Raw genomic sequence first — 15,771 nt, forward strand, 5'->3', positions numbered from 1 at the left:
ATTTTATATCCTTTAACTTAATGTTATGATGTCACTGGGAAAAGTATTCAGTACAGTTCACTTATTTCACTTAATGTTATTTTTTCACATCATTAAAATAGCCTTAAAAACATTTCATTCATAGCATTCTATTGTATAGATGAGCCATGACTTACTTTATTAATCCCCTATGGTTGGACCTTGTCATTTCTCATTTTTTTCTTATTATAAGTGTTGTTGATGAAGATTTTTATAAATCTTTATTTATATCCCTGGTTATTTTTTAAGGAGATTGACATCTGACAGAATTATTGGATTAAAGGATATAACTTATTAAATGAATGTTGATATATAGTGCCAATTTGCAATGTATGAAAATACTTTCAAGCAATGTACGATAATGTCAGCACCCTTAGGTACAGTGGATATTTTTAATTTTTATCATTTTAATAGGTAAAAATGGTATATCATTGTTTTGTGCATTTCTTTGACATTAATGAAATTAAAGTGTTTTTCCTGGTTCTCTATTTTTTTCATGTTTGACAGTTTTTAAAAACTTCTTACTAATTTATGAGTTTTTAATATATTAAGAATATTAATCTTTAGGTTGTCTCTCCTTTATTGCAAATTTACCCTAGTTGGTTTTTCTTTACTTTTTTTTCTTTCTCTTTTTTTCTTTTCCTGCATGATTTCTACTTTTGATAACCCTTTTTCGTGCCAAGTACAACTCAGATTTTTCCCTTCAACACCATTTGTGGCCATTTTTCTTTCTGCTGATTTGTAATAATACCTTCATATTAAATATCTATGAATATTAGAGTCTGTTTTAGGGCATTTTTATTTTGAGCTTTTGTACTCTAAATGTTTACTTGTCATTTGTTTTAAAATAAGAAAAATTTCCTTTTTCTCATTAAGTCCGCGGATGTTTATCATTCTAAATCTGTACATGGCATTTTTATTTAGTAAAGTGATACATGTTGCATGTGAGAGATGAGAGCAAAGAGGGTGGTGGCTGGCTTTGGGTCCCCGGGGTTATCACCACCCTGCATGTGGTTCTCACCCTCGCAGGTCATGAAAATGCATCTAGCTAGTTCACCTGGAGCTACTCCGTTAGATGTGGTAGTTTCTAGCTACATATAGCAATTTAAATTTATTACAATTCAGTGTCTCATTTACACTGGCAACATTTCAAGCGTTTAGTAGCCCTATGTTTACCATATTAGACCTCATAGATAATAGAACTTTTATTTCTACCACTGCAGAAGGTTCTACTGGACAGAGTTGATCTAGATAAATACAATTAGATTTGGGGAAACTGACTCATGGGTCAGAGCAGAGAACACATTAATCTGTCACATTCTCTTCCCTCTAGGAAAGTATACATAGTGGAAAAGAAAAGGGAGTATCATGTACCAACTGTTACACTAATTTTTTCAAATATCTTACATAGTTTACAAGCAACACATACTTTGAAGGAGATGATGGAATAGGTTCTATAACCTCCCGAAGGTTGTATGAAGGGGGTCTGGTAAGGCAGTTTACAGCTTTCTGCTACTTTAATGTTAACGTGATTATCACACCTTGAGCTGGTTTGTGAAGAGTTCAGGCCGTGTGGGTAGGGAAAGGCAGTGAAGCCTGACCTTGCCTATCTTCTGCCACCTTCAGGTTGCATAGGGCCACACCCGAGCAATTAAAAAAGGATCTTTTCCCGGGTCAGATTACGGGCTGCACAGAATCTTTAGGGTTACTATGACCAAGTGTCATAGCATACATGTTGTGTTCAGTACATTGTCGGTTTGTTTTTATCAACAGCCCTGGTTTCTCATGGACTGACTTTAAGAACTATCATTAAGTCAAGGTGGAGAATCGCTGGGCTGCTGTGTTGTGTCATCCATCTGTGCTAGTCCAGTTCCAGCACGTGGCCTGGAGAAATTTGTAAGGTCGAAAGTAAAATGTGGTTGGAGCTACAATTGTATTAAAAGTTGTTACAGCTTAGCTTTATACATTAAGTGGACCCGGGTAACAGGAATTGGGGGTTTTGAAGCTGCGTAGGGGTAACAGTTGGCATTCTAGGCTCAGTCGTGCAGCCCTCGGACCTGCACGGCCTGGCCGGAGCTACAAAAACGGTATTGAGGGCTGCTAGGTGGGCTCTGGCTGTGCGGGGTGCCCTGCCTCTCCCGCGCTGCCCCGCCCCCCGCTTCCTCGTGACCGCGTGTCCCGCCCCCTCCGCCGGGAGCACCCCTGGCTGATTGGCCCCTCCGCGGCGTATCCTCGGGCTGGCAGCAAGGCCGGTGCGTCACGTGGCCGAGCGGCGTCCAGGGCGCGGAGCCGCGGGCCGCCGGGCATGGACCCGCAGAGCGCCCGGAGCGTGGCGCCAGGGGCTGCGAAGCCGCCTCGGGGTCCACAGCTGCGGAGCGCGCGGGAGGCGCCCCCCAGCCCGGAGGTGAGCGCCGCGCGGGGGCCAGGCACAGCCATCACCTGTGGCCGGAGGTGGGAAGTTGCGGGGGCCGCGGAGCCGGGGAAGCATCTGGGGCCGCTCTGGGAACGTTGAGCGCCGTTTGGACATGCGCTCGAGCTGGACGCAGCCAGGCCAAGGGACCATGGGGTGCGGGGCTTTGGGGCGGGGCACCCTGAAGGTGTGGGTGGGCGTGCAGTGCTGGAAAGGAAGGCTTGGGCCCCCTGTCGCCGCTGCGTACTTGCTAAATGGGAGGCGATATGGACCGCTGCGGGGGGCCTGGACAGGGGCCAGGTGAGGGTGCTGAGGAGAGACCTTTCCCGAAGGACCTGTGTCCACTGGTGAGGATGCCCAGCCAGCGCTGGGCTCCAGATGACGTCTCAGGCCGTCTCTTCTTTTCTATTCAATGAAACCTAAAGGCCCGGCTTGACGCAGGGTTTTCAGAAACTTGTTTTCATTGGTGCACCAGGCAGCTCCTGGTTTTCAAAGACCGTTATTACAATCATACATAGCCTGTCCTTCTTTGCAGTCAGTAATTTCTGGTAGGTGGTGAACTCCTTGAGGGTAGAAATAACTGTTTACTGCTGTTAACCTGGTGCCGAGCACAGTGCCTGGCACGGTAGACACGCTTATTAATTGGTTGGAGGAGTGGCGTGCTTGTTTAAGCATCAAAGATAGTACGTAACCAAAATAAGAAGAAGATTGTAGCATTAGACTTACAAAGCAAATTACTTTGGATTGCAGTTATGATGAGACTAATTTTGTCAGGGCACCGTAGGAAGGGACATGCGCTCCCTCTCCAAGGTGAGAGGGAGGTGGTGCCTGCAGAGGTGTGATGTGGGAAGTGTGGAAAGGCGGGAGCATGCAGCAAATGCCGGGACCTTGGGCTGCAGAGCTGGGCAAGTGCTATGCTCAACAGGTTGATGGAGTGTGAGGGGGAGGTGTCACTGCCTTGGGTATTTGCTCCTGCAGTAGAGCTGAAGATCAAAAAAAAAAAAATGTTTATTTATAGAGAGAGAGGGAGGGAGGGAGAAAGGGAAAGAAACATCAGTGTGTGGTTGCCTCTCTTGTGCTCCCAACTGGGGACCTGGCCTGCAACCCAGGCATATGCCGTGATTGGGAATTGAACCAGTGACCCTTTGGTTCGCAGGCCTGCACTCAATCCACTGAACCTCACTAGCCAGGGCTGAGCTCAAGATTTTTAAGGAGAGTAGTAATTAACACTGCAGGGCTAGGCAGGATGGGTGAATGGGGAGGCAGTTAGGGGGTTATGGCAGTGGTGGAAGTGAGAGGCCCCACCAGCTGGTCTGCAGTAGTGACCCAAGTGTTGTCACTGACTATAGGAGGTGGAGGTGATGCTTTAAATCTAGGTATGACTACATCATGAGCTAATTGGGACAGGTGCCAAATGCAGTGTAGATGTAGGGGCAAAGCAGGCGGGCTTAAGAGTCAACAAACATTACATTCCTGTTCTATGCCAGGTGTTTTCATAAATGTTATGTTATCATAAGCCCCCTGTTAGGTCAGAACAGCCATCTTCAATTTCCGGAGAAGGAAACCCAGGCAGAGTGGTTGAATCACACGCTGAATGAATGGCAGAGCTGAGATTGAAGTCAGATCTTCTCATGGAGGCTGTGAACATTTCTTGTTCCATTTAGAAGGAGGTCTTAGAGGTGATAGGACTTTGGGAACTTTGGAGTGGTGAGAGCAGAGAGGCGTATGATTGACTGTGGGGAAAAAAGATTTCCCTCAGCATCGTAGAGAAATGAAAGCTCTCTTGCCCCTGTGTATCAGTCAGGAGACAGATAATTTGATAGGATAAGTTGTTAAGACCCTCCGTCCTTGCTGAATCTTGACAGGGCAAAGCAGAAGTGTGGGTTGCAAAGTCCCAGCCCCACACGCAAAGCGGGGGAGTATGGATGGGTGGGTTTGCGGCTGAGAAGAGAGCTTAATAGTGGGGATACCCCAGTTGTACAAGTCCTGGGTAATTGTTTCTTCTTCCAGCAGGCTGGCTTTGGCCCAGATGACCACTCCAGTCAGGAGAGAGAAACAGAGAAGGCCTCGGATTGCCTAGGCAAGTAGATGGCAGAGCCTGGGTGAATTCTGGGAGAGACCCAGGAAGCAGCAAGAGGGACGGACGGCCCCTATGTGTTCTTTATCATCTCTTTTTAGCAGGTCTTCTTAGCTGCCAGATTGCCTTTTTTTGCCTGGTGTTTCAATAGGGCTCTTGTTTGGAAGCTCCAGTGGAGCTTCCTTAAGGGAAGTCCTGAACTTGTGTCCAAACTTATCCCTTCTGCCGAGGAAGGCAGCTTAGGAAGGCAGGAAGATAATCGGCTTTGGAGGCAGGCGAAGCTGCCACTTTCAGCTCCGAGTCAGAGCCCTGGTCTGAGTTTTGTGGCCTTAGATAAGTCACTTTTCTTTATTTTTATCATTATTTTTAAAGATTTTATTTATTTTTTAGAGAGAGGGGAAAGGAAGGTGAAAGTGGAAGAGAGAAACATCAATCTGTGAGAGAAACATTAATCAGTTGCCTCTCGCATGCCCCCAGCCGGGGACCTGGCCCACAACCCAAGCATGTGCCCTGACCGGGTTTGAACCACTGACCTTTCAGTTCAGCGCTTAATCCACTGAACGATACCATCTAGGGCTATCTTTTCTTTATCTTTAAAATGAGGACAATAATACTTACCTCAGAGGGTTGTTCTGAGATTAGATGAGAAGATCTAGAACTGCCATTGATTCTGGTGCAGTTTAAATTTAGGCTAATTATAATACAATAAAATGAAACAGTTCCTTAGTTGCACTAACCACATTTCAAGTGCTCATAGTCACATGTGGCTAATGCTAGTCTGTTGGACATCACAGGAAGTGCCGTTGGATAGTGTGGTCTAGATGAAGCTCCGGACACGTAAGGGTAGTCATAACAACTCACACTTTGAGTTCTCGCTATGTATCAGGCGCAATTCTGTTTTTTCTTTTTCTGTTTTTAAAAACTCACAAGAATCATATCTCCATTTTACAGATGAGGAAACTGAGGCACAGAGTAAAAATTTTTTAAAATTATGATAAAAGACACATAACATAAAACTTACCATTTAACAATTTTAAAGCATACAGTTCAGTGGCATTTAGCACAGTTACAATCGTTATGTAACCACCACCACTACTTAGTTCCAGGATATTTTCATCACCCCAAAAGGAAACCTTATACCCAGTAGGTAGTCACACCCCATTGCCCCCTTCCTTGTGCCCCTGGCGACCACTACTCTGCTTTCCGTCTTTATGGATTTACCTGTGCTGGACTGGCAAATGTAAATTGCATGTAAATGGAATCACATATTATGTGGCCTTTTATGTCTGGCTTCTTTCAGCATAATATTTTCAAGATAAATACATGCAGCATGTATCAATACAGGCATACCTCAGAGATATGCGTTTGGTTCCAGACCACTGCAATAAAACTACTATTACAATAAAGCTGGTTGTAATCTTTTTGCTGGTAGAGGGTTTTGCCTTCAGTTTGTAAAAATCTGTGAAGTGCAGTAAAGCAAAATGCCATAAAACAAAGTATGCCTATACTTCATTCCTTTTTATGGCTGAATAATCCCACCGTATGTGTAAACCAAATTTTACTTACCCATTCATCGGTTGGTAGGTATCTGGGTTGTTTCCACCTTTTGGTGATTGTGAGTAGTCCTGCTATGAACATTTTTTACAAGTTTTATTTGAACACCTGTTTTTAATTCTTTTGGGTACACATTTAGGAGTGGGTTGTATGTTAATTCTGTGTTTAAGCTATTGTGGGAATCAGTTGAGTATATTTAAGCTCAGTAACCCTTTTAGTAATTAGCAAGCCTGGGATTTGGATCCAGGCAGTTTGGCTCCAAAACACATGCCCTGAAGTATTAGTTTATTCATTATAGCTGTCATTATTATATAGTGTTAATAGGCTGATTCATTTTCCAGCTCTGACCTGGTGTCTCCGTAGCACTGTATGCTTGTAGGTTCATTATCCTCCCTAAACTTTCTCCCATTATTTTGAAACCTCTTGAAAATGTTCCTCCCAGCCCTCCTCATGTTGGGGGGTGGGGATGTGGTGGCTTTCCTTTGTTACTAGATGGGTTCTGCTCCTCTTCTGTGTCCTTTGTCACTAGATGGGTTCTGCTCCTCTTCTGCCCACTTTTATCCTGATCCCCCTTATCCTGTGCTCACCTCTCACGTGCTCTTTGAGGATAAAAGGAGGAGGAATAGAAGAGCAAAAATTTGTTTCACACCTGCATTGTTTTGCTTTAATGACATGTAAGCTACCTAAAAATGTAAACTGTGCCCAACTCCCTATGTGAATTACAAGACCAGGCAATTAATGGCCTTGTTTAAGGCAAAACATCCTATTGAACATAATTGATCAACTCTACTTCTAAAAATGCCAACAGACTTTTTTTTTTTTTTTTTAAGTACTCAGGTGGCTAAAGAACTCTGCACACTTGTTTTACTGCTACCCTTTTAGTAAGTCTGCCAAAAATTTTCCAAGCACATGAGTAGGCCCTCTGGTTTTCCAGTTGTTTTAAGACCTCCTTCCTTTTGTTGATTTCTTAACGAGGGGAGCACAGAGCATCCCTAACGATAGTCCTGCGGGTGGTGAGGGCACCCATTCTGAAGAGGAAGGCTTTGCTGTGGGCGGTGAAGATTATGATGGGGAACTGAATTCCTGGGAGCTGCCAGAAAGGATGTCCAGCTGTCCGCCCAAGGAACAGCCTGCTGAACTTTTCAGTGAGGACTGGGACTCGGAGTTGAAAGCAGATCAAGGGAATCCATATGGTAGGTGTGGAGTTTCTGGGGTCCTAAGCAGGGTTTCAGACCCTCCTACCAGGTTACCCCTAAAGGCAGATAGGGTTAGAAGAGGGACCCACATCTGCAAGCTTAGCCTGATATCTGTTACAGATTTGCAATTTCTGTAACAGCTTCTTTTTGAAACAAAAAGTACGTGCAAATTTTTACATTTGACTTCATAATGTATCAGTTAGTTTGAACATTGGAACAATGTTACTCTCTCCTAATATCTTTTGTGTGAACTGAGCAGCTGCAGACAGAAGTGTCTTGTTATCCAGTTGCTTCCTCTGCACTGCCAAGAACCCTTGGCTGAGAAGCACAGCTGTGGGTTGCCTCAGAAACAATATGCTTGCAATTCTTTGGGAAAGGAGGAGTGAGTGTGTGAGTGTGTGTGTGTATGTGTGTGTTTGTGTGTATAATTCTTTGGGAAAAGAGGAGAGTGTGTGTGTGGCTATTTGTTTTCACCTTCACTCCTTCCTTTAATCTTGTCTTTTAAAATGGCCTGCAGATGCTGACGACATCCAGGGCTGCATTTCTCAAGAGGTCAAGCCTTGGGTGTGCTGTGCCCCACAAGGAGACATGCTCTATGACCCCAGCTGGCACCATCCACCTCCACTGATACCCCATTATTCCAAGATGGTCTTTGAAACTGGACAGTTTGATGATGCTGAAGACTGAGTGTGTAGCTTTTACCTGGCGGATAGGTGGACCCTCAAGATCAAGGTGTCTCTTCCTTTCTTTGAAGTGAGATATCATATGTGTGGAAATATTCCCAGTGATCCCTGAGTCAGGCACACAGACTGGTGTTAAAACAAGGTCCCACTGTCCCATAGTTCTTTTGTTGTTGTTTTTACGAACTCCTCCTTGGGTGTGTTTGTTTCTGTGTCAAGAGTAGTTGTGTTCTTTATAAATAAAATAGCAAAAACCATCTGTGTCTTTGTCTACTACCCTACCATCCCCTTTAATTAGATTCCTCCGAACAAAGCCTTAGTCCTTCATTGAAAGCCCCTGACTTACATTTTCAGGATTGGAGGACCTGGAGACTTCAAACTACTTTGTGAAAGAAAATACTTCTTTAGTTTTGCGTCTGTAGATCTGGCACCATTGGTCAGGGATTGGAATCCAAGAAACATTGGTGACTTTGTGGCTGATTTCTTTTCCTATTGATGGAAAATTGATCATTCACTTACTTAACAAGGACTTTCTGTGGGCTAGAACACTAAATGGCAAATCGATTATACCAGCAATTATATAACCCTCAATTGGAATGAAAGAATTTTAAAATTATTTTCCATTTAATGTTTTAAGACTTACAATTACTTATATGAAGTCACTGTTTTTTAAATTTTTGAAAAATTACCTCATTTGAGAGATGAGGAAAGTAAGACTGACAATGTTGACCTGTTCAAGATCACAAGTAGGAAATGGCAGAGCTGGGACCTAACCCCACGGGTGACGTGAAGCCTGTTCTGTTGGTTGGCCCTGTGTGTGTGAGGGCCCAGAGGTGAGATCGGGGCTCTGCCTTGGCAGGTCTGTGATGCATCAGACTGTCAGCTTCCTCTTTTTGGCAGGCTGAGGGATTGCTTCTTACCTCCCTGCCTTCTTATTGAAGCTGAATCAAGAAGTTTCAGATCTGAAGTCTGAGCCAACTCCGTGGCAATTCAATGAACATTTAACCTTTTAAACTACTTTTTCAGAGGTGCCACAAAGGTGAACAGGGAAGACCCTTAATGCGGAAAGGCAGTGGTTTTGACTTGAGGGGCCTCATGGCCAAGGTTGTCCTAGGAAGACAAAATGTTCCTTCCACTGTCCTTGCTGAAGGGACAGTCGTAGACCCTTTCGCCACACTGCTCTTTCCTCCTCTCAAAGCCATAGCTGAAAATGAGTATGTCTGGCATGATAAGGTGAACTTGAGAAACTGAACCATGACCTGTTGGGGGGCTTGAGGAGAATAGCAGAATTGCTGAATGGGAAGGCTGTGTTATTGATGGGTGACTTTGGCACCTGTGTGAGCTGAAACAGTAAAAGGAGGAGTCTTGAGGTGGGGAGAGTACGTACGTGTCCGAGGGAGGGAAGAAAAACAGTATGAGAAGCCCCCGCGCATAAGGGACAGCAGAGGATGCTCACAAGACTCTGCTGTGACCCACGGAGCAGCTGTGGATCTAGGACTCCTGCTTTTTAGACGTTAATCAGTTTCTCCTAGTTATTTTCAGCAAAGCGGGTGTGAGGGAAGTGGGGTCTACTGAAGCAAGGACCTAGAAAACTTAAGAGTTAAAAAGAAAAACAGCAGGGCTTTTATGGCTGAATGTTGGGTGTGTCAGGAGAACAAGAAGGGGGTTGCTCGTCAATTGTTCTGATTTACATATTGTTCTAGTGCCCCCCATAGGCGAATCAAGCCTAGAGAAAGATGTTGAACGATAACTTCCCCGGCTGTGAACACTGGTTATTTCAAGGGGGTGAGAGGGGAGTAAGGAAAAAAGGTAGTGAAATGGAAAACTAATGACATAAGTGGAAATAAGTGACTGAAAAACTAGTCGGATAATGTTGCGAATATAGACACATGGAAACAATTAGATTACATTGTGGAGGTGTAGGCAATTCGCTTTTCTAGTTTTGTTATTTTAATACAGGTTTTGCAATGAGGTATTTAAAATAAAGACATGGCAGAGTTGCCTCCTCTGCCTGGTCTTTCCTGCTCTCTGACAAACATCAGAGCACCTGCCTTCTCTCTCTGCTGCAGTGAGGGTTTGAGGGTCTGCCTCCGTCTTGAGGGCGGAACTCTTTGCATGTAGGACTATGTCTTAGTCCTCAGCACCCCTGTTTCATAGCATGCGTGGAGCCCAGCATGGAATTGTTCAGTAAATACTGGCACAAATTCAATTCAGTAATGGTGTACGATTTGCCTTGGCTGTATAGGGGTGCGGCAAAAGTAAGTTCACGGATGTGAGTACTCAAAACATAATGTATTCTTTTATTATTATTTATTAATTATTGGATTAGTTTCCATATGCACAACTGTAAACCTATTTTTGCCCACCTCTGTATTTACAATTGAACATCCCAAGCTGGTGATGAAGAATCTGGGCTGCTGATGAGTAAAATATTTGAAGAACTTTTAAAAAATCTGTGTTACATCAGATTAGGATTTATTTAGGTTTCCTTTTCTATCAACTTATTATTTTTTACAATGTATGGAAATAGAGCAGAGAGAAATGCCTAGAAGCAGTGACCTTTGCAACCATGCATTAATTGAAAGCCTTCAATCAATGACCAAGTAAATTGTGCTTTAAAAACTAGGGTGTGGCCCTGGCTGGTTTGGCTCAGTGGATTGAGTGCAGGCCTACAAATCAAAAGGTTGCCAGTTTGATTCCCAGTCAGGGCACATGCCTGGGCTGCAGGCCAGGTCCCCAGTTGGGGCGCACAAGAGGCAACCCCACACTGATGTTTCTCTCCCTCTCTTTCTCCTTCCCTTCCCCTCTAAAAGTAAATAAATAAAATCTTAAAAAAAAAAAATACTAGAGTGTGTGTATGACAAATGAATCTATAATACAAATTATTTGATAAACAACAAACCATGATTATAAAAAAAAATTGAAAAAAGAACTATCACAATTTCTAAACTGTTTTAAAATGAAGAATTGTAATTTTATGTACATAACAAGAAGAAACCCAAAATCCTTCTATATATCCAAATTTCTGAATGCTGAGCTGAGAAGTATCAGTCTCAGAAGAGGGAGAGAATGTGAATATTGCTTGGTTCAGCTTTGTGCTATATGCAGGAGTCCTCTCTGCCCACTTCCACTCGTGGGGGCTCACTACCTTAGAAGGAGTCTATCTGTTGCTGGCTAGTGCTGTTGGTTAGAACATTCTCCCCTGGACTGAGGTAAAATCTACCCATTTGGTCCGGGTCTGCTCTGTGACCCTAACACTTTCAAATACAGAGAATTAGCAATTTATTCTCTCTCTGGCCTTTTGTTTTCTAGGCTAAACAGTCAACAGGAATGTGTGTGGAATCAGAAAGGGAGATGAAGAGGGGGAGGAAGGAGGAGGGAGGGAGAGGAAATGTCTTGGGAATGTTTGAGGTTTGGGTAGGTGTTATGACACTGAGAGAGGCTGAGTTGTTCATGGAGGGTATGTAGAAAGAAAAGGGGGGTGAGGACAGGAATTAGGGCGCATTAGCAATCAAAGGATAGATGGAAGGATCAGCTTCCAAGGGCAGCCTGTGGCAGTGGAAGGGGAGGGAAACCAGGTGAACATCATTCAGGCCAAATCTAAGAAGAGAGTTCTAAGGAAGAAGGAATGACTGTCTTTTATGTAGAGGCCAGGTAAGATGAAGGCTAAAAAGGGTATTTTGGGGTGTGGGAATTAGAAAGTGTTCACATAATGTAATGACATGGGCCAGGTGCAGGGGTGGGTGCATGGACGTTGCAGGCTAAAATGTTTGGGGGTTGTGTGTGGCCACCTGAGCTGTTGCCTTTAGTACTATTGTTGCTCTCGACTGGGGGGCAGTGGTGACTTCTGGCCAGCTTCTCAGAATGTGTGAGCCAGGCTGGGAAGTGGCAGAGATAGGAGAGAAAAGTAGGGAATGGAGAGAGGTACAGAAGTAGACAGAGACTTCTGGCCAAGATGGAGACATAGGTAGACATGCTTTGCCTCCTTGCACAACTGAAAGAAGGATTACAACTAACTTCAAAACAAAAAACAACCAGAACTACCAGAAAATCGAACTGTATGAAAGTCTGACATCCAAGGATTTAAAGAAGAAATACTCACCCAGATGGGTAGGAGGGGTGGGGATGGGGAGCCAGGATGAAGAGGAGAATGCAGTGTGGCAGCGGCGACCAATATAATGGACAGGTCCACACTCACATGTAGTGAATAAAAACTAGGAGGGACACTTGGGGAGTGATCCCAGCCCCAGGTCAGACTGCGCAGCCCAGTGTTCAAGTGCTGGGAAAATAAAGCCTTGTAGCTTCTGCCCATGAAAACCAGTGGGGGTTGGAGCAGGGGAAGAAACTACCTGTCCCTTAGTTCTAGAGACATGGTTCCAGAATGTAGGCAAACTCACCCACTCTGGGAACCACAACCAGGGCAACAACTAGAGGGGTGCCGGTTGCATGTGGGAAGTGGGTGAAGTGACTGGGAAAGGAGTGAGTGCTGAGCAAATGGTATTGTTCCCCACGTACAGCACCCCAAAGCAGTGAAACAGGTTGCCCAGCACAGACTAATACCTAAGGCTCTGTCCCTTACAATGTATTAGGTGCACCAAAACAGGGAGTCAAAGCAGCTCTACCTAATACACAGAAGCAAACATAGGGAGGCTGCCAAATTGAGGAGACAAAGAAATATGGTCCAACTGAAAGGACAGATCAAAATTCCAGGAAAAGAGTTAAGTGAAACAAATATCCAACCTATCAGATACAGAGTTCAAAACACTGGTGATAATGATGCTCAGAGTAATGACTGAGTATGGCGAGCACATAAGGGAAGAAATGAAGGCTACGCTAAGTGAAATAAAAATCCACAGGGAACCAATGGTGAAGGGGAGGAAGATGAGGTCAAATCGATGAATGGGAACATAAGGAAGAAATAAAGTCAACCAGAACAGAATGAAGAAGCAAGAGCTCAAAAAAAATGAGGAGAGAATGAGAAGACTGGGACATCTCTAGAAGTGCCAATGTCTGATTCATAGGGATGCCAGAAGGAGAAGAGAAAGAACAAGAAATTGAAAACTTATTTGAAAAAATAATGAAAGAAAACTTCCCTAATTTGGTGAAGGAAATAGACATACAAGTCCTGGAAGCAGAGAGTCCAAAAGAAGTTGGAACCAAAGAGGACCACATTGAGACACATCATAATTAAAATGCCAAAGGTTCAAGATAAATAGAGAATCTTAAAAGCAGCAAGAGAAAAGTAGAGAGTTACCTACAAAGGGGTTCCCATAAGACTATCAGCTGATTTCTCAAAAGAAACTTTGCAGGCAAGAAGGGACTGGCAAGAAATAGTCAAAGTGATGAAAAGCAAGGACTTAAAACCAAGACTACTCTATCCAGCAAAGCTATCATTTAGAATGGAAGGGCAGATAAAGTAAAGCTAGACAGACAAGGTAAAGCTAGAGGACTTCATTATCACCCAGCCCTTATTAATGAAATGTTAAAGGGTCACATTTAAGAAAAAGAAGATCAAAGTTATGAACATTAAAATGACAACAAACTCACAATTATCAACAACTGAATCTCAAAAACAAAAACTCAGCAAACAACTAGAACAGGAACAGAGTCATATGTTTGGAGATCATATGGAGGTTTATCAGTGGGGAGATGGAAGAGGGAGAAATGGGGAAAAGGTACAAAGATTAAGAAGCATAACTAGTAGGTACAGAATAGACAGGGGGATGTTAAGAATAGTAAAGGAACTGGAGACACCAAAGAACTTATATGCATGACCCATGGACATGAACTAAGTGGGGAATTGCTGGAGGGAAGGAGGGTAACAAGTGGAGGGGGGCAAAGGGAATAAATTTGTGACAACTGTAATAGCATAATCAATAAAGTATACTTAAAAAAGAAAGTGGACAGAGGCTGCTGGAGAAGTACAGCTACTAAGGGAAAAAAAAAGAGAGACTTATTCTGACATTTCTTTCAAACATATCATTTACCAAGGAAGAAATCACAACCGACCATAGTCAAAATCTTGGGTGACTGAAAAAGAGTGAAATTGTGTTTATCAAGTGTGGCTGGATGACATATGAGATCTGCTCTTGTTTCTCTCATGCAAGCCGGCAGTTGGCCCTCTGCTCGTTTCCTTAGTGGAGGCATGTGACAGGGTCGAAACAGCCAAGACATCTTTCTAGCTTTTGTTTTACAAAAAAAATTTTTTTTTGGTAAGGAAGCAATGGGTTTTAAGCCAACAGATTATGTGTCTTTAAAATTTTTTTTATTGTATTTTTTCCATTATCATTTATCCTCTTTATATCCCCTCCTCTTGCTATCACCACCCTATTGTCCATGTCCATGAGTCCTTTTTCTTTTTTGCTTGGATCTCTCCACCCAGTATGCCCCCCACCCCAACCTGGAGCTGTCAGCATGCTCTCTATCTATGAGTTTGTCTCTACTTTGCTTGCTCATTAGATTCTGCACATGAGTAAAATCGAATGACATTTGTCTTCCTCTGACTGGCTTATTTCACTTAGCATAATGTTCTCCAGGTCCATCCATGCTGTCACAAAGGGTAAAATGTTCTTTTTTATGGTTGAGTAGTATTCCATTGTGTAAATGTCCCATAGTCGTTTTATCCACTTAGATTATGTGTCCTGAAGAAATCTGGCGGGAAAGAATTTTCCCAAGGTCAGTGCCTCCCACAGCCCCAAACAGAAAACCCAGGGTGTGAGAAGAAAGATTCGAATAAGAGAGACATCTGAGGATGCTAAGAGCAGAACAATTGGGAGCCTGGCTTCCTGGTGTGTCCCTGGGGAGTTACGTACTCAGAGAGTGATAGATGTTGGTGCTTCTAGGCAGTCAGGACCGTCTTACAAAAAATGCCTATGCCCTTGAGGATGTCAAGTGCAGCAGAGGGAACACAGTCGATAATAATGATGTATGGTGTCAGATGGGTATGCGAATTATCGGGATGATCACTTAGTAAGTTATATAATGTCTACTCACTGGGGTGTACTCCTGAACTAATATAACATTGTATATCAACTGCAACTGAAAAATAAAAATAAGTGCCCATGCCTTGAGTCTACAGAGAATCTGGTGGATCCAGAGGGGCCGTGGGACAGGGAGGACCTCTGAAGATGGACATTGGATGACCTACTGTCCCACCCCCATTTGCTTTGGCACTGCATGGGCAAGTGAGGAGAGACCCAGAAGGCCCGGATGGAATCTTGGGGTCAGGAAGTAGGACGGTCAGAGAGAACCACACTTTTATTTCTTGAACCCCCAAGATAAAAGAGATGCAAAGTTCACAAGCCTGTATGAGAACAAGTATTTGGGGGCTGGGGGCAGATGGTCAGCTAGGTAGAGGTGGTATATATTCAGTATCATCATGGGTTGATTAATACCAGAGTGCTGATCACTTTTTCTGTTTATTTTCTATCTGGATGAAAAACTTGCAATTTTTGTGCATTAGCGGAACAAGCAGAATTGCCATTCACAATTGGTAAAGGTAATTTTGTATATTTTTTATGGCTCCAGTGTATTTCTGTCTGTCATGACTTTCTTCCCTTTGGAAAATTGTGAGGGAGCAAACTCTTTCACCCCACTCCTAAATTAGTTTGGTGCTGTGTTTTTGGTGAGGACCCCAGGAGGTTATAGTGGGCAGTGCTTCCTCAAGCTTTGCTCTCAGACACTTGCGTGGCTGGGTGTGTTGGCTGTAGAGGCTGCAGAGACCACTGTCTTTATGTCCAGAAGCAATTGGCTGGACACAGCAAAGCCCCACTGCCCCGAGGAAATCACAGCGTGTCTTCCAGGAAAGCAGAAACCCACTCGTTGGCTAAGGAAACG

The 15,771-nt window shown here is 43.7% G+C and overlaps 1 protein-coding gene across 1 annotated transcript; it reads left to right on the forward strand.

Annotated features, from left to right (window-relative positions):
- The first annotated feature begins 2,271 nt into the window (after window positions 1-2,271).
- On the forward strand, window positions 2,272-8,192 carry LOC149998145 (coordinator of PRMT5 and differentiation stimulator-like). Its single transcript, XM_090291468.1, has 4 exons — window positions 2,272-2,422; window positions 4,442-4,512; window positions 7,035-7,252; window positions 7,773-8,192. The coding sequence occupies exons 1-4, from the start codon at window positions 2,324-2,326 to the stop codon at window positions 7,940-7,942; spliced, it is 558 nt and encodes a 185-aa protein (XP_090147594.1). The 5' UTR covers window positions 2,272-2,323; the 3' UTR covers window positions 7,943-8,192.
- The last annotated feature ends 7,579 nt before the right edge of the window (window positions 8,193-15,771 follow it).

The sequence above is a fragment of the Furipterus horrens genome, unplaced genomic scaffold, assembly GCF_987537825.1.
Source record: "Furipterus horrens unplaced genomic scaffold, mFurHor1.1.pri manual_scaffold_11, whole genome shotgun sequence".
In the NCBI taxonomy this organism is placed as follows: Eukaryota; Metazoa; Chordata; class Mammalia; order Chiroptera; family Furipteridae; genus Furipterus; species Furipterus horrens.